Source organism: Rhododendron vialii, chromosome 12a (genome assembly GCF_030253575.1).
Source record: "Rhododendron vialii isolate Sample 1 chromosome 12a, ASM3025357v1".
Taxonomy (NCBI): domain Eukaryota; kingdom Viridiplantae; phylum Streptophyta; class Magnoliopsida; order Ericales; family Ericaceae; genus Rhododendron; species Rhododendron vialii.
In genome coordinates, this window is record NC_080568.1 from 1,176,425 (window position 1) to 1,203,038 (window position 26,614).

Consider the following 26,614-nt stretch of genomic DNA (forward strand, 5'->3'; position numbering starts at 1 on the left):
TCTCGAATCAGAGTTCAAACTCCTCCCCCAAACCACTCCAATGCTCACATGATATGAGGAATAGACCGCTTGACTAATATAATTGCTTGAATTTCTCCTCCTAGATGCACAGCTCCAGGCTCTTAATCTGGAGTTGAAGAAACTTAACTATGATTCGTTGTTGAACCATAAGACTGCATATTTTCATGAGCAATAACCCACAGATTCAACAAATGTGTGCCTATCAATGAGTCAAGATGGTGTTTGAAATGGCAATATCATAATCAGGCGAATGATTTTAGTGCTTGACTTTTAGCATTTCACACTCCCGCAAGAGTCTAAAAGGGAAAAAGGGCGAGCATGGAATGCCGAAAGCGCAGTGCTAAAATCCTTTCTTCAAACTAAACTACTTTACAAAGGTTCTCCGAACTCCTGTTGATTATCCAGCATATTGTAATAATATGTATATTTTAAGAACATTCCTCGTGTTCTTTGTAATATGCATTTTTTAGATGTTACAACTAAGAAATCAAAGCAACTGTTTTTTTACCTAGAGGATGACAAGAGCTACATGCCACAATGGTTATGCTGCTTACTTTTTTAAAAGGGAGATGGGATACTAATTCAATCTGATTCTTTTCTCTTGGAAGTTACTGGAAGAGATCCGTGCTAGAAACTCTGTTACATGGATCCATGCTAGATTCATCCAATCATTTGGTGGCTATCGATTCTATGGCGAAGAAAGAATTCAATGCAGATTTCACTTCATAGAACTCCTATAGGGTACTTTTCAGCCTTGTTTGGGTCCCCTGCAATGCCTACTACTGTTACCTTGCAGAATCATGTCGTATGTGAGACCTATTCGTGAGCATAAGAAACACTTGGAACAGATTAGCCCTTCAAAGGTAGCAAGAGCAGGATAGTTTACTCTGGTCTTATGGTGCCAAGCTATTGCCTCTCAAAAATTACCATATGATAATTGAACACCATTTGTTGCTTTGGCTTTGTCCTTCGAAAAAGAAAGATTCACGAATATTCAGAGGCCAGAGACGGGTTGTATAAAACCTACGAGTCTCCTAGCAAAACTAACCTCTTCTACAATCAACATTAGGATAGAGAAGAATTGGACGTCAGCTATCCCCTTTTTATTGGTATTTGCAATCCTAGAATTCCGTCTGTTTTCTGGGTTTGGAAAAGTGTGGATTTTCAAGAGCGGAAGACCTTGGGCTTAATTATAAATTCAAAATAAACCCTCAGCAGTGACCTTCACTTTGCCGATGAAAACAAAACCAAATGTCCCTTCATTTTGAATACAAAGAGCATAGCACCTACATTTTAGAAGATCAATAAAACAGTGAAAACGTGCCCGTAAGTCAATTGGAAAAAGAAGAGGTGAGAAGAGAAAATCAAATAATAGATTTTCTGCTTCCAACAGGTATCATCTTTTCCTTCTCCCACCCCTTCCAATCCAATTCATTCCCTTCGTGACTGTCTCCAAAAGGAAGGTTATATACGACGTGCCTATTTATTTTGCAGCTCTTCCTCCTCCCAGCAAAGGACAAGAAATCGCTAAGAAATGATCCATAAGGTTGCTATGAGAGCGATCCAAAAAAATAGAGTAGTTTAGTTCACGGAGAAATCAAGCACCTGCGAGAATTGATTTGATCAGTTAGACATGAACATCACTTCAGCTATTAACTTTGAGACATCCTGACTGAACATTGTCGACAGAATTCAAGTGATTATGTGATGTGTTGTTAAGCAAGGAGTCTGCTAATACTTGCAATTGCAAATGCGGGAAAAAAAAGGAACAAACAATTATCGGCACATTGTCATGTCTTCTTTGCTAACATGTGAAGTATATAGAGCAATCAAATCGAAGCAGCTTAAAATGAACCCAAAATAAGTAACAATTCGACGCAACCAACTCAAATTGTCCATCAAGAAACACTTAAATTTTGTACAAGAAGGACTGAGAGTGAGTACCTGTTTATGCAAATCTTCCACCTCCAAATTCTTTCCTTGTTTGTGTTTCCGTTGGTTCTTTCTTACAAAAGTTATTTTGCTTTTAGATCTGATTCTCTGCTGCGCTTTTTGCTTTTTCTCTTTTCCGGAAGAGGAATATCTCTGAGATTTTGCTTTTCTAACTAACTTTTCCCTACTTTTTCCCTTTTTCCAGAAGCCTTTCAACCCGCAATCGTCATGTTCCTCGACGGAGTTGTCGTCTTCGGTGTAAGTTACGGACACACTATCATCATAAGATTCATAACTATGGCAACTCCATCTTGTACAACAGAGCAAATGCAAGGCATGAGACCCTTTTACTATCCAATCTTTCTCCCGACCATAGGCAGCAGGTGAAGCCAAACTCTCCACGTACGAACGAAGCTCCATAAGATCTAAAGTAAAAAGGATAACCACTCGTCGGGAAACGAATATGAATATCCCTCTGTGACATCTTCTCGAGATTATAACTAAAAAATTTTCTCCATCAACCAAAAAAAGAATTTCACCATTCTTTGATAAGCACAATGGCGCCAAGCTACCGTACGTAGAAAATAAGCTGCATAATTCAACCCCAACGCCATTAGAAATGATGAAAGAACTAGTCCAGGACTCTCCCACGCCATGTTCCTTCATCACCAACACTTCAATAAAAGCGGGTTTAAATTCATGTCTGTGATAAAACCCTCGTTCATCTTCCCAATTATTATCATGTTCAACTTCATCACCCCTTTCACAGACAGAGCGTGTCATACAAAGACATCCCTCCAAAACTCCCAACCCTATTAGAACACTATTGTGTTTCCCATTGTCCGGTAGTAGTGGCATTGGCAATTCTACAAATTCATCTGTTAGTGGATCAAAATACACAATCCGATCAATGGTTTGAAGGGCGTTATTATAATCTGCAATGCGAGTGCTCACCCTGCTCACCCAGTGCAACTTTTCATTCACTACTGGTCCGGAATTCCATCTCTCTCCAACATCCTCTTTAGCGAAGCTGCAAGTCTTGGTAGCCCAGTATTTTCTTCTAAAACTAACTACTGTGACCAATCCACTACCCACCATGACTGCCTTGTAATCGTCACAGTTGGAATCATAACAGAGTCCAGATTTGGCATTAAAATGGAAGTCATACCGCTGATCCGTCAGAATTGAGAGCACTTTCTTGGATTGCCTAATCGTAGGGTTCCATAAGTACAAATCGGTGTAATCACTACTGTTATGGCTTACGAGGAACAAGCCGTTGCACGAACCTAATATTCCACAAGCACAAATCATTGGTTTGGCAAGAGCATCATAGCTCGACGAAGCCTCTTCGGCATCGAAAGAGTATAAATTGCCATAATCGCCATATTGAACCGCGATTTGGAGGTGCCTTTGGGACGGAGAAAGTGCGAATTTGGGATCGGAAATCAAAGATCGCCATACTTTGGAAACGCACCTGAATCTCAGCAGGGATTCGATCGGTAGAAGCGAGAGGATTTGGATGACGATGTCTTCTGGAATGTTTCCACGCTGCCGAATAAAGCTGGACGATAACATCAAAAGATTTGAATGCTTTTTTCTCTTTCTTCTTTTGTTCCTTCAATGGCTTTCTCTTTTAGGGTTGTTGGTTCATGGGATGCATGGGACTAGTATTTATACATGAGCGGGAGACAATTATTTTCCCCTCCCGCGTTCGTTACGTTGTGTGTGGGCCCGGCTAAAATTTCCTCAACCGCCTTATGGAAGATGCAGAGGGTTTGGTAAGATACATGACAAGAATTTATGAAATTGTCCATGAAAGGACAATGAATGACTCAGATTCACATTCAAAAGGTTATGAACGGCTTATATTCAAATGTGAATCTGAATCGTTTATTGTCATTTCATGGACAAGTTCATGGTACTTGTTATGTATTCTACCATTTTCGATGCAAGATAGGTGGGTTGAGCGGAGCCGGGGATCCTGGTCAATCCAGCTGTCCATTTCGATAATGGACAACTCAGATTAGTTCGGATTAAATCCGAGCCGTCGGTGTCAAAATGGATGGCCGGATCAGCCGCCCAACGAGAAGAGTGTGCAAAATGCCGGCTGCATCAGCAACTCTCCAAATGAAAAAAAAACATAGAATCACCCTAGTGCGGCCGATATTTGTTTGGATTTAAAGAGAATAAAAAACACTGATAGGTGCAATGTAGCGGCCGCTATTTCAAACTTTGCTCAAAAAGCCAAGAAATAAACCGTGACAGCTAAAAACACCCAAATTTTACTAGGTCATAATGATGTTTAGGTTTAGCAATGATTTTCCCACTAGCTTCGTTCTGATACCCCAGAGGAAGCCCTGGGATTTGCACCCAAAATGGGCTGAAGGAGAAATCCAGCTCATCCACTGCTATGTTTGAGTCCCATTTTCGAAGGACCAAGAGATACCCCATAACTGACCAAGGGCCCTGGCTAATAACCCTGCACAAATCATTCTCGGACTGGAAATGAAATGCGTAGGTGTTATTTCCCAAGGCAGAGATGGAGAAGCTGTCTTCCGTTCTCCAAGCTTTGTTGATGACATTCTGAACTCCAACCTTGTTCAAGGTTTTGAACGTTATAATTTTGCCCACCAAAGAGTGCTTTGATTTCGAAGAGCTGTCATCGAAGCACTGGTCCAAAGAGATGTACTCGGGTTCTTCCATAAGGATAAAGAAACTGGAAGGGGCGATCAGAGGGAAAAAATAAGAGAAAAAGAGAAGGGGGATGAGGGGGAGAAAGGGGAGAGGAGGAAGGAAATACAGAGGAGTGAGGTGAGTTGGAAAAGGGGATGAAGAAAGACTCCACAGGAGGAGAAAACCCTAGCGGGGAAGAACTCTCATTCTAGAGAGAGAGGCTCCCATTCTAGAGAGAGAGGCTCCTATTCCAGAGGAAGCCCTGGGATTTGCACCCAAAATCTACACCCAAAATCATTGCTAAATCTATAGGGGATCTCATCTCTATTCAAGATCCCAACAACTGGAGAAATAGTGTTAAATGTCTTAGGCTCAGAGTTTGGATAGACATCAACAAACCCTTGAAGAAGGGCTTCTTCCTCAAGAGGAGCAACATGGAAGACTTATGGGTACCATTTAAATTCGAGCGTTTATCTGAATATTGTTTCGAATGTGGAAGAATTGGTCACTCGATACCGGAATGTAAATGGAAGGAAACAGGGGCCACCCTTTCCAAAGCTTTTGACTGTGGGCTAAGAGCAGAGATTTCTCCCATCAATGTTATCAACTACGGAGTCAGGCCGCCGAAAATCGCGGCTTATCCAAAACCAAGCGTTCAACTAAGCCGGGAGGGAGGCCAGGATGGTGGTGCGTGGCAGGAGCGGGTGGAAAGGTGGCTAGAGGACACTCCAGATAATGCAATCGTACGAGAAAGGATGAATGTCAGCGACAAAGGAGGAGCACGTCAAGAGGGACACGTGCCTATCGCTGAGAGCCACAGCTGTCCTGAGGAGAATATTCGAGATCCTGATGAGGTATTTTCCCAATCTATCCCTCCCATAATTACTATTGGGCCTTCTTCTTTTGTTATTTCGGACCTCTCTGCTCGGGAATCCAGGCCCACCCCTTCTCTTGTTAAGACCCCTTATTTTGTAGAGGAACCTGATAGCCCACGAGCCTTTCAGAGGAGCCCTCCCGCAAAAACCCAGAAATCCCTTTCTTTGGAGGTGGCCCAAGATGAGGACATAATTAAAACCCCTCTAAGCCCAAGAGCCCCTATGGAAATTGCCCTCTCTTCTGTATTCGATAGATTCCTGTCCCTCAAACGTAAGGAGAGAGAGGATGATGAACCTCCCCAGAACTCCAAGAAATCAGGTCACCTCATCCAGCTGAAGGCGAATGTACCATCTCTCCCAGACACTCCTTTCCTCGTCCCCTCTATCCCATCTCCTGCCCTTTCTCCGTGCCTCCCTGTCAGCAGAGGAAGGGGGAGCCAAAGCCTTCGAGGTAACAGGGGGAAAAAATCAACCCCGGTACGAAGAATCAAGAAAGCCTTGCCATATGTGGAGGAGGAGCAACTAGTGGATGTCCAGGTATTCCAAAGTGATTCTGTTCCCTCAACCCCTAGGTCTGATGAAGGGGATCAAAATAGGGCTGTGGTGGCTGGCCCCAATCAGCCACAGCCCCAATGGTGATGCTCAGCTGGAACGTTCAGGGGATAGGACGACCCCTAACGTTCCAGATCTTACGAGGGTTGTGTACAACCCATCGTCCTCTAGTGGTATTCCTTATGGAAACCAAAAATAAGAGGGATACCCTAAAAAGAATAAAGAATCGGCTCCAGTTCCAGGGAAGCTGTTATGTCGATCCAGAGGGCTTGTCGGGGGGTCTAGCTTTGTGGTGGAAGGAGGAAGTGGATGTGGAGATTCGGTCAAAATCCAAAAACATGATAAGGTGCATTATGAAAGGAATTCGGTGGGGGATCCTTGGCTGACTACGTTTATTTACGCCCCTCCTACCCCTAGGGAGCGTATTTTCTTTTGGAATCAATTGAGAGCTGTGGCTAGGGAGAATCACTATCCTTGGCTTTGTGTGGGAGATTTCAATGAAGTGGCTTCTACGTGGGAAAAGGAAGGGGGTAACGAATATAGGGGAAGGAGAATTGAACTGTTCCAGGAGCTCATTTCGGACTGTGGGTGGATGGACTTGGAATTTAAAGGTCCAGCATTTACTTGGAGTAACAACCAAGGGGGTACCAACAACATCCGAGAAAGACTAGACAGGGCTATGGCTTCAGCGTCTTGGAGGTTGCTTTGGCCAACAGCTCAGGTTTTCCATGAGGTAAAAATGGGGTCGGATCACTGCCCCCTGCTGATCAAACTAAGCAACAACTTGAAGAAAGTTCCCTACCAGTTTAAGTTTGAAAGCATGTGGGCAACAAGTGAAGAATGCTCAAGAGTGATAGCAAGTGCTTGGGATACTTCTACTCCTGGGTCAGCTATGTACTCGCTGAGAACCAAATTGAGATCATGTCAGAAGAGTCTACAAGAATGGAGTAGGAAAACTTTTGGGAACAACAAGAAGAGAATTGAGGACCTTACAGAGAAAATCCGAATTATCCAAAGCCTTCCTTTTAGTCAGGAAGGCTTCTCTCAGGAACAAGATTTTGCAAAAGAGCTGGAGATTACGATGTTGAGAGAGGAGATGTATGTCCATCAGAGGTCTCGAGTCAATTGGTTAAAATTTGGGGATAAGAACACTGTGTTCTTCCATGCTACCCTGATGCAAAGAAGACAGAGAAATCAGTTGTGCACTATTAAAGATGGAAGAGGTATTTGGCTGAAGGAGGAGACTGAGATCAACAGACACTTGGGTGAGTTCTTCTCGAACCTTTTTGAAGCCTCAGGAGACAGAGACTTTACTGCAGCACTGGTAGGAGTCCACAGGAAAATCACAGATTCAATGAATCATAAACTCACCAAGGCGATCTCGAAAGGGGAAATCTTGTTGGCCAGGGACCAACTAGGGGCTTTGAAATCACCTGGGCCTGATGGCTTCCCAGGTTTCTTCTACAAAAAGTAGGGGAAATTATAGTTACCCCCCTCTAACTATGCCTCGCATACACTTACCCCCCTCTAACTTTTTTTTAGCACTTAACCCCCTCAAACTAACGGAAATTCAAACGGTCATAACTTTTTCGTCCAAAGTCGAAAATATGCAAATTATATATCGATTTCGAGATCTTGAAGTCAGCTTTCTAATGACACCAAAATCACATCACGATTCAAAGCACACAGAAAGTTATGATCAAAAGAGTAAGGGCTGGTAGACAGAAAGACCATTTTGATCATAACTTTTTGTGTGCTTTGAATCGTGATGTGATTTTGGTGTCATTAGAAAGCTGACTTTAAGACCTCGAAATCGATATATAATTTGCATATTTTCGATTTTGGATGAAGAAGTTATGACCGTTTGAATTTCCGTTAGTTTGAGGGGGTTAAGTGCCAAAAAAAAAAGTTAGAGGGGGGTAAGTGTACGCGAGGCATAGTTAAAGGGGGGTAACTATAATTTGCCCCAAAAAGTATTGGGGGATTATTGAGAAGGATGTATGCGAAGCGGTTGAGAGTTTTTTTGCCAATGGGTACCTCCTCAAGGAATTTAACTATACCCATCTCGTTCTAATTCCAAAACTTCATTCTCCTGAAACTCTTGCCCAATTTAGACCTATTGCCCCGTGTAACTTCATCTTGAAAATCATCACGAAAATTCTTGCTAATCGTCTCAAAAGTATCCTGAGGGGTATTATCACCCCAAACCAATCTGCTTTTGTCCCTGGCAGACTTATCCAAGACAATATCATCGTGGCCCACGAAGCTTTCCACCACCTCAGGAGAAAGAAGAATGGTTATGGGGGATACATGGCCGTCAAACTAGACTTCAACAAAGCCTATGATCGAGTAGAGTGGGACTTTCTGCAAGCAATATTGGAAAAAATGGGTTTTAATCGGGTGTGGATTCAATGGGTTATGCAGTGTGTAACTACAATGAGCTTTGGGGTAAGTGTGAATGGTGAAGTCAAGGCAAAAGTGTCTCCTCGAAGGGGACTCCGGCAAGGGGACCCTCTATCACCCTATCTCTTCTTACTTGTGAAGGATGTCCTCTCTAACCTCCTTACCCAAGCTGTCCAGTCCAGAAACCTTTTAGGAGTTCATTTGGGTCAACAATGCCCTTCCTTGTCACATATCTTTTTTGCGGACGATGCTCTCTTATTTGCAAAAGCTGAATTGCCCGAATGCCAGTCCCTTATGAAGATTTTGGATACATATGGAAAGGCATCAGGACAATCAGTGAACCTGAATAAGTCTGGAATATTTTTCTCCTCCAATCTAAACCCCATCGACAAACAGCTTATTTGCTCCTTCCTAAACATCCCACCTCTCAAAGATGACGCGAAATATCTGGGGCTCCCCTCCTTATGGGGAAGATCAAAAGCTGAGGAATTATCTTTTTTGGTGGAGAAAACTCTGAAGAAGTTGCAAGGATGGAAGCAAAGAATCATCTCTCATTCAGGAAAGGAAGTTATGATCAAAGATGTGGCTCAAGCCATCCCCACGTATGCTATGGCTTGCTTTTGGTTCCCTCAGAAGACAGTGAATAAACTGAACTCGTTGATAAGGAATTACTGGTGGAAAGGTGATCCGGAGAATAGAGGGATTTTTTGGGCCAGTTGGGACAGGATGATTGCTCCAAAAGAGGAAGGAGGAATGGGTTTTCGTGATTTCAGTGCTTTCAATGAGGCTCTCCTGGCAAAACAGGCTTGGAGACTCTTGATGAATCCTAATTCTTACTGGGCAAAGATGATGAAAGGTCTTTACTTCCCCAACTCAAATTTCTTGACAGCCGTTAGAGGAAAAAAGGCCTCTTGGGCTTGGACCAGCATGCTGAAGGGAAGGGAGGTTCTTTGTAAAGGGTTGAGGTGGCAGGTGAGTGGAGGTCGTGAAATCAACTTTTGGGAAGATAAATGGGTTCCTTCGATTCAGAATTTCAAAGTAAACACGCCGAAGCCTCACGGATGTCAAATTCAGAAAGTCTCAGAAGTTATAAGGCCAGGGATGCAAGGTTGGGATGTGAACAAGCTTAGAAGGGTCATTTCAGAGGATGAGGTAAATGCCATAGTGAAGATTGCTTTACCATCAAACCCTCGCAGGGATAGACTGATCTGGCACTATAATTCCCAAGGTATATACACGGTCAAATCTGGATATAGAGTTGCTCTGAAAATCAATGAGATCTATATTGACAAGCCAGAATCGTCCTTTAAACCCAATAAACACCTTTGGAAACTCATTTGGAAGCTGAATGTCCCCCCTAAAGTTAGAAATTTTTGGTGGAGAGTATGTAAAAATGGTTTGGCAACCAAGGAAAATCTTTTCAGAAGGAGGTGTGCTCAATCCCCCACATGTCCTCTCTGTAACGATTGCGTGGAATCAGTGGAACATATGCTAACCCAGTGTGCTTGGACTAGACCAGTTTGGTTTGGTAGCAACTTGATCTCTAAGGTATCCCCTGAGAAATGCCCTTCTATGTTGATTTGGTCTTCTGGTATCATAGACAAGAGCTCCAGTCTCAAAGAAGCATCAGAGGTAATAAGTAAGGTGGCGCTCCACATTTGGAAGGAAAGAAACGACTTCGTGTTTAATCATCTGGAGGTAAACCCCCTGTCTACTGTGGTTAGAGCTTCCAAAGCTCAAACTGAATTTGGATTAATCTCGGCTATTCAGAGAGAGGTTTTGGAGCACAATGATGCTCCCCCTTCTGCCAATCTGGCCTGGAGAAAACCAATCCCTGGTAGCCTGAAAATTAACTGTGATGTCGCAATTCCCCTGGATAGTGAAAAAGCTACAGCAGCAATGGTGGTTCGTAATGAAGTAGGTGAGCTGATTGATGGTTCGACTGCTACCTTCCCAGTCTACTCAGTTTTACATGGAGAGCAAGAAGCGATCAGGAGGGCATGTCACATGGTTGAAGGCCTAAAAGTTAGCCAAGTCATAATTGAATCGGACAACAGGAGGGCCATTGAACTCAGTGTCTCAGAACTTGTGCCCCCGTGGGAAGTTTTTGAAGTAGTAATGGACATAAGGAGGCTGATGAAGCAGAAGAACTTGAAGATGGAATGGGTGAACAGATTTGGCAACAAGATTGCTCACCAAGTGGCAGCATGGGCATCAAAAGGCCAACTTCAACCTGACTGGGTTTCTAGCCCCCCCATTGCTTTATTTTCTTTGCTGTATGCAGATGCTTTTAATTCTGAGTTGTAGCCCTGAGGGCCTTTTTGCCTGATCAAAAAATAAATAAAAATAATGATGTTTAGGTCATCATACAAACCTGATTCCTGGCTGCAAATTGAGCATTAGCTCATAGTTCTTATGTCCTTTAGAGATGGTCACTCCTTGTCGCTTCACCACGTTCGGTATCCTAATCGTGCTCCATCTCTTGCACGCATCTTCGAGTTGTACCCCTGCTCCCTCTTTTGCACGCATCTTTGAGTTGTACCCCTGCTAAGTGATTCTCCAACTCTCTCTCTGCCATCAAATTCCTACCGAAACAATCCCAATTCGACGAAGCCCCAACACCTGCACCCTCCAACAAACGCATCCGGTTGAACTCCCTATCCTCTCCTGCGTCCAGTCTCCCGCCGACCGACATTCTCCTCAGCCTCACGTTGGCATCCACCGCCTTCGACGACCTCCACACCGTGAGCTTCTTCTGCGATGGCGTGAGCATGACCGAAACCTTCTTGTTCGGACAAACTTTTCAATCACTCAAATGCACATTGAAAACATCTTGAGCGTTCCAATCAAGATTTTCCTCTGGAGTTGAGGACCCAAAAGGAAAATAACTCCCATTTTGTTCATTTGGACCTCTACTCCAATTCCCCACATAAGTAATCCCATTTTCCCATCTTAATGTTCCATTTCCTTTGGGAAACTCATCTTCCCAATACCCATCAAACCTATACCCATTACTCCAAACAAATGTCCCTTTACCACAAATACTTCCATTTCTCCATTCCTCGACATAACAATTCCCATTACCCCATTGACACTTACCATGACCTTGAAACCTGCGACACCATTCGCCATCGTAACAATACCCGTTCGCGTAGTTCTTGATCCTGTGACCGTGCTTCAAATCCATGATCCAAAGCCCCTCATTCTTCTCGCCATTGGATCTCTAGAGACAGAACCAAGATTTTACTCCAGCAATGGCGAAATGTATACTAAAAAAATAAAAAGATGCATTACAATATTAATAGTCATCGGCTCCAAAAAAATAATAATAACATAACAAAAACTATAGTAAATGATGTTTTTGCACATAAAGTACGAAAAAAGACAACTTTAATTTTGGGTATCGGTAATGCCACTCCTCAGATCCCTATATGAATTTTTCAAATTGATAACCGCACTCTCTTTTTGGGAGTGACATTATAATTAAATACCCTTAATTTTTTAGGTTAAGTTATTTTAGGGTTAGAGTGTGGAGTTTTTTTTTCTTAATTACACATCATCATTTATATTATTTCACTTTGGCTCATTGAATTTAGTTTTGGAATAGTTTTTTGGGTCTCCTTTATTGAAAAAAAAAAATAGAAGATTTATGATTAGTATATAATTAAAGATAAGGAAAAAACCTAGTAGTGACAAAACTATATAAGTTGGGGATAAAATTATTTTTTCACATATAATAATTGTATTTCAAAAATTCTTGTCGCGGCGGCCGCGCCACAAGACCCCTGGCTCCATCCTTGATTGGATCTCGTGTATGTGTCTTAATTTTCCGTCCATGTAACCGCTCTTGAATTCACCTTCGTAGGTGGCCCCAGAAGGCCAACTGAACTTTCCTTTTCCCCATCGTCTTGCCTCCGTACCACTCTCCTATGTACCTGCACCCGTCGGTCCACAAGTATTTTCCAGTCCATGGGGGAAATTATCGGACCAATGGCTCGTGTAGTTGAACTCTGTCCGCGTTGTAGACGTCGCCTTTACCACGTCCACGGTCGTGATTTTCATTGTCTTTGTCGTCGTCGTCCTCCGTGTGTGCGACGTATGTTGTTCCAAAAAGGCTGTGGGCTCGCTTCTTTGCTGCAGCCTGCGTCTTGCAAACCGTAGCTTCCCATGCCTTCGTGATACGGCCTATTCTGTTTTCTGGGGTTCAAAAATCTGTGTGTGTTTCAGATTGTTAAAAAATGCATGATGGTTTCAACTATTTCTCTCTCTCTCTCTCTCTCTCTCTCTCTCTCTCTCTCTCTCTCTCTCTCTCATGTAATTGCAACCAACCTGAACAATCATTTAGCTTGGACAATTTTTGGTCCATAATTTTGGAATTTTGATACATGTCATTTGTGTTTTGGTGGTGTGACATGACGTGGGAAGAAAGTCCTACGAACAATGAGAAAATGGAGCCATCTGTTGCCAGGGGAATGGTCAAAAGCGACAGTTAAGGACTTCGAATGGGCTATACATACACGATTTCACATAAAGATCGTTATGTGTTATATATCGAATTGTACCGTTGTACGTAACGGGATTTTGGAGCTTCAACAAAATTATTTACCTACGTATCTGCCGACCCTGGCTTTATACTCTAGGCTGTCATAAAATTCTGCTAACAATATGTACAGTTAATGAATCTCTTTGATATATGAAAATTGATAACCATGAAAAATTTCATGGGTACATATATGCATGTGGAGATAGACTTTTTCACGGCCGCTCCGTGAACAGGGTGTTTACTGAGCGGCGCAATCTCAACCGTCCATTTGCGTAATCAATGGCTGAGATTCGTTTTCAATTACGACTGGTCACAATTAACTTTTTCCCGGAGAAGTTTCATTAAAATCTGGACCGTACAAAACACTTTTGGACGACAACGATTCACTTCCGTAAAGTAGTTTTTTTCATGTATGTGACAGAAAAAGTATCATAGTATCAGCTTTCTATTATCGGGCCAATTTCCTTGACCTTATTTTCCTGCATATAAAATGGCAAAAATGACATTTCTCTGATAATAGGATGAAAAAAAAGAGAGAGTAAACGAACATAAGTCATAATGACATAAATCTTTGGGCCGGATACCGAGTTCTCGAAAAAATATTCGTAGAAATCCTAATTTTGAAAAACAATTCTGTATTGTTTGATGTTCTGTTTAACAATAATTATGTATTATTTAATGGTACACGCGCTATGCACAAAGTAAAAATTATGCAATATTTTTTTTTGTGTGTCAATCAACAACCGTATTATTGATCAATGCAAGGAAGAAGAGTCTAACAGAGCATCTCGACAAGTCCAGTTTGGAAAATTCTCCTTTTAGGTTGTGGAAAGCTCCATAGATAGAAAATATTTGACATGATGTGCCACCCTATTTACAAGGTATGAAAGAAAAAGAAAAAGAAATAGAAGAAACAAAACTAGCATAATTAATTGTTGCTGATGACGGCCAAATTCGACTTGACATTATTAGATTCTAACATGAGCTGAAATTTGGAAAAAAATCATTTAATTTAGTGGAAATGAAAGATGAATAATAATATATTGGTAATGGTTGAGGTGAATTTTTGATCGAAATTATAATTTTTATTAGTCGGAAAAATGTGTTATGTGTCATAAATATTTTTGATTGATAATAATAATAATAAAGATAGATTGTTTTTCTTCTTTTGAGCAAATAATGAAAAATTACTATTAGGAACGAGAAATTCTTCAGTGCCGAGCGGGCACGGGACAGTTGGTGCCGAACACGCATCTTAGCCGTCCAAACGTATTTTGGACGGCTTAGATCTGTTTGGGTAATTTTTAAGTGTAAAATTACCAAAACATCCCCTCAAGTCCAAATAATTAAATCTGGACCATCTAAAATACGTTTGGACGGCCGAGATGCGTGTTCGGCACCAGCTGCCCGTGCCCACTCGGCACTGAAGAATTTCTTATTAGGAACCGAGTCAAAGGGGGGTGTTTGTGGTTCCGATCCATTGCTCCATAGAACTCTTACATGTCCCCTGCAATTTTGTACACAAAATACTACTAGTACTATTCTCCACTCCAAAGGCTACAGACAAACATAACAAAAGGAACAAGTGTCAGAGGGTGGGGTCTGGAGAAAAACTTATTTATGGAGGAGCCCTAAATATAAAGTTCAATCTCGCACGTCTAAAAGTGTTTTGAACAGTTTCCTAACAAACTATTAGCAGTCAGAAATATTCATTATTGATCAAAGTTTAAAAACATATCTCAACCATTGATTGCCGAAACGAACGGTTGTAATTACGCAACTCCGTGATTAACTTATTCTCGACGCTTCCGTAATCAAGTTATTCTTGTCTAAATATTCTTGGTGCCCATATCAATTTGCATGTGCATGTTTCCATCTGAAATTTACACAAGGAGAAATTTTTCAAGCAACTTTTCAATTTTCCAGTGGGTGCGAGACCCACCACTCATATGAGTATGGGTGTGCTACTAGAATTATTATTTTCCGTGCTAGGTGGGCACAACCACGTGGTATCCGTTGGCACATTCAGACCATCCAAATGTGTTTTAAACGGCCTAGATTTTTGAGGATAATTTTTTAGTGCAAAATACCCAAAAACGTACACCCCTCAAATCTGAGACGGCCAGGATGCGCTGACAGTTACCACGTGGTGGTACCCGTTTGGCACAGAATTATTTCTCCTACACAAGGGCGGGCCTTTCTGTTTTTCATCTGCTTTTATTGTCTCTTTATCTATCCTTCCCCTATCGGAACTTTGTTTCAACTAGCATATATATACTGTATAATTTTTCCCTAACGGTCAGGGGGTCCACGTCCAGACTAGGAATTACAAAAAAAATCACTTTCTTTCGGTGTCTGTCTGACCCGAATCATGTGGGGAGTAAACTTATCTTGGTCAAGAGATTTGAATCCTCTTAAAGACCCTACAAATATTCTACGGTCAAGCTAAAACTATTTGAGGTTTTTTTTTTCGGTTCATTTTGAAAAATAATATTGTACTTTTTGCAATTTGTTAAGAATTTTAATCACCTCAAAAATCATGTTAATAACTTTGATTGATCGACGCTCGGCTTGTTCTGCTCGCTTAGATTCCTACCCGTCCATGGACCGGATCAGGGAGTCCTCTAGTGAGCAAAGCGTACTACTACAGGGTTGAAGCCCTTAAAACAAAGTCGTTTTGTTTAAATGAGGCCCCGCTTATATCTGTAACACCATGCAGAAGCACAAGATAATTTTTCGTTCCCCCAATTTTAACAAAAGAAAAAAAGAAAAGGCCACAACTCAGTGGAATTATACAATAGTTTGGAGTATCCTCAAATGGTACTCCGGACAATTTTACAATCATATATTTTGTAAGGTCTACCACAAAATGTATAAACTCCATAAAAATGTGTGATTGTAAAGTGATTCAGAGTAGCACGTGACGGTACTCCCGGCTATTGAATAATTACTCCAGTACATATCATCCATGTCCATGCGTGTGCTGGTTTTTTCCTGTACATATCATCCATGTTCATGCGTGTGCTGGTTTTTCCTTCTAGGCTATCATCCATGTTCATGCGTGTGCTGGTTTTTCCTTCTAGGCGTTATTTGAGTCTATTAATTTGAGTTTTGTGGTTCCGAAGAAGAAGAGCTTGTTTGCCAATGGCGGAGAGAGAGAAAGAGTCTGAGTTTTTCTTTGAGGATGAGGAAGAAGAAGAAGATGATGATGATATAGAGGACACAAGGAATGAAAATGGTGGTGGTGGTGGTAGCAGCAGCAGCGATGAAGAGGAGGAGGGTACTCGAAGAAGATTTAGATCTCCTCCTCCTTCTTCCCCTTTCTCTTCTCACCAGTGGCCTCAGAGTTACAGGTATACCCTCTCTCTCTCTCTCTCTCTCTCTCTCTCTCTCTCTCTCTCTCTCATGGTGTTACAGTTTTACCTTGTATTTTCCCTAGTAGAGCATTTCAGTTTTACCTTGTATTTTCCCTAGTAGAGCATTTTCAATCCTCCAACCATTTTGTTTCGGATTCGGAAAGAGAATTTCGAGATAACGCTTTCATTTTGATTTGAACAGTCCTACGGAGAATCCCAAATCCACACATGGATTTGAGCAAAAGCTTTTTTAATCAAACCCCTTGGGTTGGCCTGGTTGTCAAGCCTGTTTGCTTCCTGATCTTGAAACTCAAGTTCGAAACCTCCCAGGTGGACCAAATCATACGGGTTTTGCTCCTTCGATAGAGGGGGGTGGGATTGATCCACGGATAAGATGAGGTTCATAAGCTAGCTCAGACACATAAGTTTTAAATTAAAAAAAATAAGTTAGCTCGGGCACATGAGTTTTAAATTAAATAAAAAAGAAGCTAGCTCGGACATATGAGTTTTAAATTAAAAAAATAAGCTAGCTCGGACATATGAGTTTTAAATTTTTTAAAAAAAGGGTAGTTGTAATTCGCAGGCATTTCAAAATTGAATTAATCAGGATTTGACTTTCCATGATTTGGGTAACAATTTGCGTAAAGCTGGAATTGGCTATAGGCTTGAGTAAAGGAGCGGGGAGAGTTTGGAGGGAGTTTTCTTCAAGTTTGAGAGTGAGTAAAAAGAAGGCTACAAATCCATAGCCGAAGTCGCAAGTTGGCACAATGTCATGGAATAAATCAATCTTGAAGATTAAGCCATATCTACATTTCAATTTGGAGAAAGTAATGGTACACACTATATGTACAGTAAGCGCATATATGTTGCGAATTATTTTTGTCAGTTAACGAAAATATTTGCCATTAGTTATGAGAATGTTAGTTATGAGAATATTGGTTAAAGTGTGTCCCATAGGATTATCCAAATTTTGCAGCTTGGCAAAAACCTGTAACCAATTTGACACGAAATTTGGATGTACCCAATTTCACGACATCTCTGCCACAATGATTTTATGATACCATAGCTAGCCAAAAAAAAAAAAAAAATTTGGTATGGGCTCTGAGAAACTACTGGAGATACTCTTATGCACCGTTTGGTTGCTGAGAAACAGAATAAAAACCCAAGGACTTGACAAATAAGAACTTGATTCTTGCTTCTTCTTTTGGTTTTTTTACAAAAAAAATTCCAGAAAATGTAAACAAACGAGAGCCATTTGAAATATAATAAGATTTTTGGCAATCAAATGAGGTAATATTAGCTCTTGATCTACATTCAATGTCGTTCATTTTTGTTCTCCTCAGTATCTTGTTTGTAAAACAGAGGTAACTGTGCATATTCAAATTCGCGTATTTTCTTTAATAGTATTGTGAGAATAGCAAGACTAAGAAAAAGTAGTAGTGCCACGGAAAGTGTATGTGCATCAACCTACTTTACTTTGTGGACCTTGAATTTATCTTGTATGCAGCCTTTCTGAAAAATTGTCCGAATGACTTACAAAACTGAAGGAAGTGTTTTTTTGTTTTCCCAAGATTATGCTAACTGTGAAATGTGCAGTGATTTAGGATTTTATCCCTACATTTTACAGGAGCGAGAGGGTTTTCAGTTTGTAGACAAGAATGAATTACTTCTTCAATAACAGGACTTAGAAACGCTAAGGGAGATGACTGGTACATTTAGTGTATGAGTGAGATCGACTCGTATAAATCTGGAAAAATGGTTATCGAGAAGCTAAGGGAGATGCATTGGAGTTCATCGTTTTATTTGTCCTGCTAAATTTCCAATTTCTTTACATGAAATGTTTGCTATATTATATATTTTTCTCTGATAGAACATTTAGGTAAATAAATAGAGAAAATTTTGGGATAGCTTTGGTCGTTTTTGCTCGTAGGTGTACCATTTTGAGAAAAGTGCCTTCCCATACATAATTTAGTAGGGTAATGGCATTTTGTGGTGACACGGGTTCAAAGGTTACTTAGAAAAATTTCAAATAGGATCAATGACTGGTTGAAATACTCCATTGTTTTGTTCACAATTGCCACGGAGAAAACTCCATAAGACTAGGGTAACTAATATTAATTGAGATGCTCAGAAATCATAATATTTTCTTCTTGGCAGGGAGACAACAGATTCCTTCACAATCACTGCATCGCCTATTTTTGAAACCCTTCGACGCCTATCTAGTGTCAGATACTCAGGTTCTGACATTGATAATAAGAGTGGCTTGGATTTGGAAACAAAGACTCCATTGCTGCCTGAATATGGAAAAAGTTTTCAGAAGGACGACTCACACAGGCTCTCAGAAACACAGTCATCATGGTTTGATAAGGCTCCATTTCTTAAGCAATTGACCGAAGAATTTCCCATTAGCCATGGATGTAGCTTTACTCAAACTATATTCAATGGTAAGGTCATTAGAGTTTACCTCAACAGGTCTGGACTCTGGTATCATATGAGATCATATTGGTTTAAATTGAAGGGACTGTAAATCTACAACCCCTTGTATACATATGTGTTAAGTGACATCCAAGTTAATAACTTCTCTGATGCACATGACAGCATTTGATTATTTTTGCTCATTAACTTTTTTTGTTTGTGTGATATCTAATTGCCCGATCTTTTTGAAAAGCAAATAAAGCCTGAATTGGAAATGACTCCCTATTTTTTTAAAATATTAAAAAGTGAGAGATATGCATTGGGGTAATTGTTCCTTGCAAAATTATTTATGTTTTTGAGGATGGTGCATTGGTGTGAGGAGTCTGTTTTTCATGGCAAAACTTCTATTTCCTGGCAAAACTTCTATTTCCTGTTTCCGTACTATTCAAATTCTTTAGCTTGATGGACTTGTTTGGGATAACCTAGGAGTTGTGGTTGTCATGGAACAGGGGTGAATGTAATGGCTGGAGTTGGGATTTTGTCTACACCCTACGCATTGAAAGAAGCCGGCTGGGCAAGCTTGGTTGTGCTTCTTCTTTTTGCAGTGGTTTGTTGTTATACAGCTTCGCTTATGAGACACTGCTTTGAGAGCAGAGAGGGCATCATAAGCTACCCGGATATTGGAGAAGCTGCATTTGGAAAATATGGGCGTCTTTTCGTATCTGTAAGTTGTTTTAGCTTTTGATTGCAGCTCGTAACTTGTTTTATAGGCCAGATGACATGTCAATCAGTCCATGAGAGCTTTAGTGTCTTCGCTATCTAATTGTCCTATGAGCGCAAATTTAAATAAGTCAATTAAATTTTATAGATAAATCGGGTATGCATTTTACTGATATTATATGGGGATATTCATGTGTTTGTATGACTCCAAGCTGTCGTAGTAGGTGTTGATTACAATTGAAGGATGCCACTCTTTCATTATAGACTCACATTGCTCTACTTCTATCGACCATGATTTTGTACATTTTCCTTAACTCTTAATGCTTGGAAACTCATTCAAATAGGTTAGAAAAGCAGAGTGCAACGGTTAAAGTTTAATCCTTCCTCCAACAGCCCAGCTCTTTTCCTATAGTCAGTTGAAAAACAGAAAAATAAAAAGGGAAAAAGTGAACAGATTGCTCTAGTAAGTTTAATCCTCTTTTTTCTTGTTTTATAAGTTGCTCATATTATCTTCCTCTTGGATATTGGCGCAGATTGTTCTGTACTCGGAGTTATATGTAAGTGGACCATTGATTGTTAGTCTTGTAATCACTTGGACTGTACTTTTCCTATTTCTGACATTTATAACCTGCCTGTGCAGACATATTGTGTGGAATTTATTACTTTGGAAGGGGATAATCTCGCTAGGCTATTTCCTGGTACGTCGTTGGATTGGGCTGGTTTTCAACTGGATTCCATGCACCTCTTTGGAATAATAACCGCCCTACTCGTTCTACCAACTGTTTGGTTGCGGGACCTCCGCGTCATATCATATCTTTCAGGTGCTTCATACCATCTGTACTTCTGTCCACTGCAGCAATCCGAGTTTAGATTGTCTTATATTTCTTGTACTTTATTTTTTTTATTTAAATTTCTTTTAGCTTTTGGTCAAAACAATTTACTCTTAAAAGTCCCAACACCTATTCCGCTCATCGAGAGTCGAGATGAGTAGGAGAAGTCGGAAATATTGACCAAAACAAAATTAAGTCGTTCAGTTTTAGACAGTCAAATAAAAACCTTTTTGATATGCATTTTGCCTGATTTTTTTTCGCCTTGCAGCTGGAGGGGTCGTCGCGACAGTAGTGATACTTCTTTGCTTGATTTTTGCTGGTACAGTGGATGGAATTGGATTTAATCAAAAGGGTGAAGTCGTAAACTGGAGCGGCATTCCTTTTGCCATTGGTGTATATGGGTTTTGCTATTCCGGGCATTCTGTATTCCCAAACATTTACCAATCCATGGCTGATAAAAGAAAATTTACCAATGCACTTATAATATGGTATGGAACTACTTTCATCATGATATGGGCGTTTTAGTTTCACCTCTTCTAAATACCTTCTCTTTTTTAATGTGCAGCTTTCTTTTGTGTGTTATATTGTACGGGGGTGCTGCAATCCTTGGATTTCTCATGTTTGGTCAAGGCACGCTGTCGCAGATAACTTTGAATATGCCACCTCATACTGTAACCTCCAAAGTTGCGTTGTGGACAACAGTATGTATCAGATTTCCGTCGTCCCTCGCTATCTTTTTATATGCTTTTGTATGGGTCCATATATGTGTGTGCCACTAGAAGCATGGATATGGATATGCAGAAAATTATTATTGCTATCAAAGTAGGATAAAAAACACAGATGTTAATATCATGAAGAATTCGAAGGCAAGAGGTACTGAATATGAATTCATGACCTAAGCATACATGACAACTTTTACAGTGGCTCGACTTTTAGAACGTGTGCCTAGTGTGTCCCTGCGTACCCCCAACGTGACCTAGCATGTCCTTGTTGTGTATGATTGACAAACACATAAGGAAAACTGTACGGTAGGGCGTGGCTCAACTTTTAGAATTCCATTCTGACTTCTTAATGTGTTGAAGGATACCTAGTGTGTCCCCACGTGCCCCATACGTGACCTAGCGTGTTCCTAAGGTGTTGGATTAACAAAAAAATAATGAAAAACCAGACTTGTATTTAGGAGTATCCGACACATGTCTGACAGTCTGAGTGGAGTGCTCTGTTGTGTCCATGGACATGAATATGTGAGACCTATAGATGTGTCCATGCTCTTGGTGGGGCGCTATCCATTATATTTTGTGCATAAAATGCCGCATGGGGAGGTTTTCAGATTTTTTGACTTTATGTCATCTCTAGCTGCACAGATGTTGCTTTTGGTCTGATCTTTTCTTTTGTTTGTGTGCAGGTGATCAACCCATTAACTAAATATCCTTTTCTAAATACTTCACTTGGGGAAAGTAAATATCATTTGTCTTTATCATGTTTTCCAACTGATTATGTATACTCTTGTTTTTGCTTCCTTGACAATGTACAAATATGCCTTGCTGATGAACCCACTTGCAAGAAGTATAGAGGAACTGCTTCCTATCAGAGTCTCTAGTAGTTTCTGGTGTTTCATTCTCCTGAGGACAGCACTCGTCGTTTCTTCTGTTGGGGTTGCATTTATTATTCCTTTCTTCGGTATGTGATCTATACTTATGTTTGTTTGCTTTCCGTATCCATTATACAGTATAACAGTAAGAACCACCATATCTATGGGGAGATGGCTCCACATGGATAAAGTGACTACCAATTTCTGGTCATGAAGTTTCCTGAGGAGATAAGGCAACCAAAGAAATTTCTCAATCTTTTTTGGGCCTTCCTGAAGAAAGAAAATTGTCTGCCAGCATAGTTCACTTGGATAATATTTGAGTTTAGCAGCACAAGTCATTGTGGTTCGTTGATTCTTGGGATAGTGAGCTCCCAGGGCAAGAAGCGATGCTCTCCTGTGGTGATCATGTTAAAAACGAAAAAAAAAGAGAGTGACTATGAAACAAAATCGGTGTCTACAGTATTCACAGTCCACGGAGCAATACTGCGGTTAACCATGGGGATAGAGTGGCAAGAGTGCATTGCTTCTTAGTGTCGTAGTTGACATAAGGCGTTGAGTCAATCACCGTAGTAAGAAAATGCGACCTTTTTGGCCTAGTTTAGTTGGTTGATGTTATAGTATTCAGCGATTTAAACGATGCGCCAGATTTCAGCTCAAGTGTAGCAAAGACAGATAATCACGTTTATGTGCAAAGTTTTCTTGAACTGATTGTAAGGTTTGTAAAGGTAATGGAAGTGTAATTCTTGTATGAAATGTAACACTATGACAGTATCTCTTCTTTTATTGCATAACATGACCAACTTCTTAAATTCAACTTCATTCTTTTCGTTGCAGGTCTTGTGATGGCTTTAATTGGTTCTCTTCTCAGTGTACTAGTGGTAAGCATGAACCTTTGATTCTGTTTTAAATTGCATGTTTTAACTTATGTTGACTGTATACTTTGTGTGTAGACACATTGTCTTATTGATCTTAAATATAGGAGAGAATCTAGAATGGATTATCCCTAAATTTGTCAAGTAATCTGTGGAATATCTTGTGTAGGCCAAAAACATAATGATCATTTGCGTTTTACTTTGTTTGGTTTTGTGAATTGATTGATTCTGTTTGCCTCCCTAAATTTCCAGAAGAGGTCTCTTCGAGTATTGTAATGGCATAATCCTGGAATACTCGGATTGACTACTAATGTTGAGCTGCTTTGGTGGCGTTGTTTACTCTTGGATATTCAATAGAAACATCAGAGTAGTGTCATTGTTCTGGGGAGTTTTCTTTGGAAAATAGAGTTCAAAATCCTTAAGTCTTACCGTTTTGGTTAAAACTAAATTCAATTGAACTCAACAACCTAGTCTCAATTAGTTGGGGTCAGAAAACCTGCATACAGAAATTGGTTCATACCTATAGCCTTCGTTAAGGCTAATACAGTCATGAAACAATAAAAGTTTCTCATGATGTCCAGAAATCTTCTTAATCCTTTGAATGAATTAGCTAGAGCCTAGAGTATTAAGGACGTCACAAGAAACTAAAAGAAGAGATACCTCGGAAACCTTGAAGATCTTTTAAATTCATAAAAGTCTCTCATGAATTCATCTGCTTTCCAATCCATAAGCTTTCCTGTTACCTATCAGATGCTAGGTCGGTTTAAAAAAGAAACTTAGTTGCTTACGCATTGTGCATTGTAGTTATGCAAAAGGAAAACATTAGGGATGGTCTGGATGGATAAAGGGCAACCAGATGGTGTCCTAATGGCCTTGATAACAGTTTTACTTCACTTGAGAATCTTGAGATAATTCTTGTGACACTTTGTTTAATAGACAGCAGGGTTGTCAGAAATTTGAACCTGTTTAAATAAGAAAAAAAGTTGTAGTTAAAGGAGAGGAAAAAAACAGTCTTGAAGACAAATAATTTAACCTTGGTACTATGTTAACTTCATGTTTTCGGTGCATAATGCATTTGTTGTTTGGATAACATCGCAGTTGTCAAATGGAAAATCTTAATGATGAACTGAGTTCTAATAGGAGAATGTGAAAGCCAAGACAAAAACAAAGTGATGTATTTAGACCTTCTAAATATTGTACATCATCGCCAACTTCTCTTGATGTCAGTGTTGTCTTTGGGATTTTGTTTTTTTTTTTTTTTTCCGATCAGCGTCTTTGGTTCATTTTTTTTTTCTAGTTTGTTTAGGTATATACATGTTTCTGTATGTGTTACTTATGCTGATCAAAGGTGCATTTTGGTGTGATTCAGGCAGTAATAATGCCAGCTTTATGTTTTATTCGAATTGTAAAGAAGCCGACAACAACTCAGGTAATGTACCTCAATGCACAATTCCAAATTTCCAATCCCTGCAAACTAAAACTCTCTCCGTCAATGCAAGCAAACAAAATGAAAACTGACTGGTATTTGTACCGGAGAACTGCCACCTATCAGTGAAGATCATGTTGAAGGATTGAAAATTGGCTAATCAAAACGGTTTTATTGTCTGAAAGCGTTTCTTGGATATAAAACATAATCTCTCCCAACGTTTTTTACACAAATTTCTCAATTTAAGAACTTGAAGGTTCAAAATTTTTTGCCGTGTTTTGTGATTTCCTCTTCCTCGAACAAGAAAAAGGCTCCCATAAAGAGAAATAAACACACAACAAGAACAGGAACAAGAACAAGGACAAGGACAGGAACAAGAAAACGTTGCCGGTTGTTGTGTGTTATGACACATTTTTATTGTTCTCATGTTGCTTCGTTTGTGGTATTCATGTCCCTCTACCTTTGCTCTTTACTCGTTTCTGTTTTCACAAATGCAGGTTGTTCTGAGTACCGGAACAATTGTGTTGGGGGTCGTTAGTGCAACCCTGGGAACATATTCTTCGCTTTCGGAAATCGTGAAGAAGTACTAAGATGATCAAATACCGTAAATGCGTCAGCTATACGGGTGCTTCATTGGAACGTTATGGCCTGCACAGCGTTGTTTGATTGCGTCTCTTTTTCTTCATCGATCTTGTTAATTTTCCTTTGAGAGAGTCTTTTTGGATGCTAAAAGTACCTTTTCTTAGTTTCATTCACAGAGAATGTGTTGAAAACATGGTCAAAGCTATTCAATTCCATTTGCCGGTTGTAGTGGTGGATTAGGTGTAAAGCCCTGGTCTCCTGCTAACCTAACTATCCATGTAGTCCCAGATAAAACCCAACTTACAGAATTTGTGTTCGTGAGAACCAGGATTGAGAGCGAGAGGGCAGAGAGGAAAAAAAAACAGAGTCGATCTCGCTTTTGTCCTTTGAATTAACAGAGGGGGCCGCGAATATTCAGGTGCTTGAGTTCAGATCAATTGCGTCACTCCCATGAATTTCCTAGGAAAGCTAAAACTCTTTTGCAATCAGTATCGCTATATCAGGTTAGAGAAGAAAAGAAGAGTATTTTAGCAGAAAAAATAAATACACATGGAAGGAATTCAATGGGAGATTACAAAAGGAAACATTGAAAACATGCCTACAAGTCGACAGAAACAAATCAACGGGAGGAAATAATGACAAATTGGTTTTTGAAATTTTAGCGATATCATCTCTTCCTTCTTTACCTTTCCTCTTATTGATTGTCTCCCAAGAAGGGAGACTTACCACGCGACGGATTGTTTTCCAGTTCTTCCGCCTCCCGGCTAAGGAAATGCAATCGCTAAAAAATGATCCATCGGGTTCTAGTAAGAGTGAATCCAAAAATTAGAGTAACCTACTACACATAAAAATCAAGGACCTGCAAAAATTGAATACCAATTGAAAAGCATCACTTAAACTATTGGTTTTGAGACACTAGTGCTGTTAAACAAGGTATCTTCCTCAAAAAAAGGCCATCACTTCGACTATTTTGGTTTTCAATTTAATGATATGGGATAAAATCGGACTTCTCTTCTAGTGAAATTTTTTTGGTGGTCTTTTTTTTTTTTTTTTTTTTTTCACCAGCCTTTTCGCGGAGAAGAGTTTTCCCCTTCCTCACTGGAGTTGTCCGCTTCTTCTTTGGCGGATAACTCTCCCATCAGTATAACAGTGGTGACTCGAAGAGCCCAGATGACTCATACAATGGAGGAAATTCTGGACATCAGGCCCTTTCACTATCCAATCTTCCTCATGACCATAAGCAATAGGAAACTCTCCTCATATGAAGCTTCATAAAATATGGTAATATTGATCAGCATAGTGCTTTAGCCGATGGTGTTCTTCCTAATCTCTACGCATTTCACCTTTCCACCCGATATGAATATTCCTTTGCGACATCTTATTGAGATCATACGCCAATAATCTTTTCTCATTCAATGAATAAAGAACTTCACCATTCTTTGTAAAGCACAATGGCCACAAGATCTTGTGCCAACTTAGGAAACATCCAAAATTATCAGACATGATGGAAACACTAGTCCAAGACTCTCCCACACCATGTTCCTTCATCACCAACACCTCAATAAAATCAGCTTTAAACATATCAATAAAATTGTAACCAGGTGCAACTTCAGAATTATAATCGTGTTCAACTTCATCGAGACATTATGGAAACACTAGTCCAAGACTCTCCCACGCCATGTTCCTTCATCACCAACACCTCAATAAAATCAGCTTTAAACATATCAATAAAATTGTAACCAGGTGCAACTTCAGAATTATAATCGTGTTCAACTTCATCGCTTGTATAAATAGGTTCAACTTTATCACCAGTTCCCTAGACA

General features: G+C 40.1%; 3 protein-coding genes and 1 pseudogene across 4 annotated transcripts; 2 read left to right on the forward strand and 2 right to left on the reverse strand.

Moving 5' to 3' along the window:
• Positions 1-1,259: 1,259 nt before the first annotated feature.
• On the reverse strand, positions 1,260-3,857 carry LOC131311814 (F-box/kelch-repeat protein At3g06240-like). Its single transcript, XM_058339396.1, has 2 exons — positions 1,966-3,857; positions 1,260-1,626 (listed from the first exon to the last, which is right to left on the reverse strand). The coding sequence occupies exons 1-2, from the start codon at positions 3,526-3,528 to the stop codon at positions 1,603-1,605; spliced, it is 1,587 nt and encodes a 528-aa protein (XP_058195379.1). The 5' UTR covers positions 3,529-3,857; the 3' UTR covers positions 1,260-1,602.
• A 1,203-nt stretch (positions 3,858-5,060) lies between these two features.
• LOC131311532 (uncharacterized) lies at positions 5,061-10,763 on the forward strand. The gene is made up of 3 exons (XM_058339029.1): positions 5,061-6,136; positions 6,471-7,523; positions 8,168-10,763. The coding sequence occupies exons 1-3, from the start codon at positions 5,061-5,063 to the stop codon at positions 10,761-10,763; spliced, it is 4,725 nt and encodes a 1,574-aa protein (XP_058195012.1).
• Positions 10,764-10,820: 57 nt separating this feature from the next.
• Positions 10,821-13,267, reverse strand: LOC131311534 (phosphatidylinositol 4-phosphate 5-kinase 5-like; annotated as a pseudogene).
• A 2,714-nt stretch (positions 13,268-15,981) lies between these two features.
• On the forward strand, positions 15,982-25,064 carry LOC131311819 (amino acid transporter AVT1A-like). Of its 2 annotated transcripts, XM_058339401.1 has the most exons (12): positions 15,983-16,352; positions 18,513-18,799; positions 19,280-19,494; positions 20,024-20,047; positions 20,131-20,311; positions 20,589-20,808; positions 20,886-21,021; positions 21,726-21,743; positions 21,853-22,000; positions 22,746-22,789; positions 24,153-24,212; positions 24,707-25,064. In XM_058339401.1, exons 1-12 carry the CDS (start codon positions 16,144-16,146, stop codon positions 24,797-24,799), a joined length of 1,635 nt encoding a protein of 544 aa, XP_058195384.1. In that variant the 5' UTR covers positions 15,983-16,143; the 3' UTR covers positions 24,800-25,064. The 2 variants fall into 2 exon arrangements, with proteins under 2 accessions (XP_058195385.1, XP_058195384.1); XM_058339402.1 differs by lacking the exon at positions 20,024-20,047 and having other exon boundaries at positions 15,982-16,352.
• The last annotated feature ends 1,550 nt before the right edge of the window (positions 25,065-26,614 follow it).

Bases quoted from the DNA above. Each gene is read 5' to 3' on its own strand.
- LOC131311819 (XM_058339401.1), top strand. From the start codon at position 16,144: ATGGCGGAGAGAGAGAAAGAGTCTGAGTTTTTCTTTGAGGATGAGGAA. The intron at 20,809-20,885 runs GTATGGAACTAC...TTTAATGTGCAG, and splicing joins ACCAATGCACTTATAATATG to CTTTCTTTTGTGTGTTATAT. The intron at 22,001-22,745 runs GTATGTGATCTA...TTTTCGTTGCAG, and splicing joins ATTTATTATTCCTTTCTTCG to GTCTTGTGATGGCTTTAATT.
- LOC131311814 (XM_058339396.1), bottom strand. From the start codon at position 3,528: ATGTTATCGTCCAGCTTTATTCGGCAGCGTGGAAACATTCCAGAAGAC. The intron at 1,627-1,965 runs GTACTCACTCTC...CAATTCTCGCAG, and splicing joins TGGAAGATTTGCATAAACAG to GTGCTTGATTTCTCCGTGAA.
- LOC131311532 (XM_058339029.1), top strand. From the start codon at position 5,061: ATGGAAGACTTATGGGTACCATTTAAATTCGAGCGTTTATCTGAATAT. The intron at 6,137-6,470 runs GTGATGCTCAGC...TCCTACCCCTAG, and splicing joins AATCAGCCACAGCCCCAATG to GGAGCGTATTTTCTTTTGGA. The intron at 7,524-8,167 runs GTAGGGGAAATT...TGCCCAATTTAG, and splicing joins CCAGGTTTCTTCTACAAAAA to ACCTATTGCCCCGTGTAACT.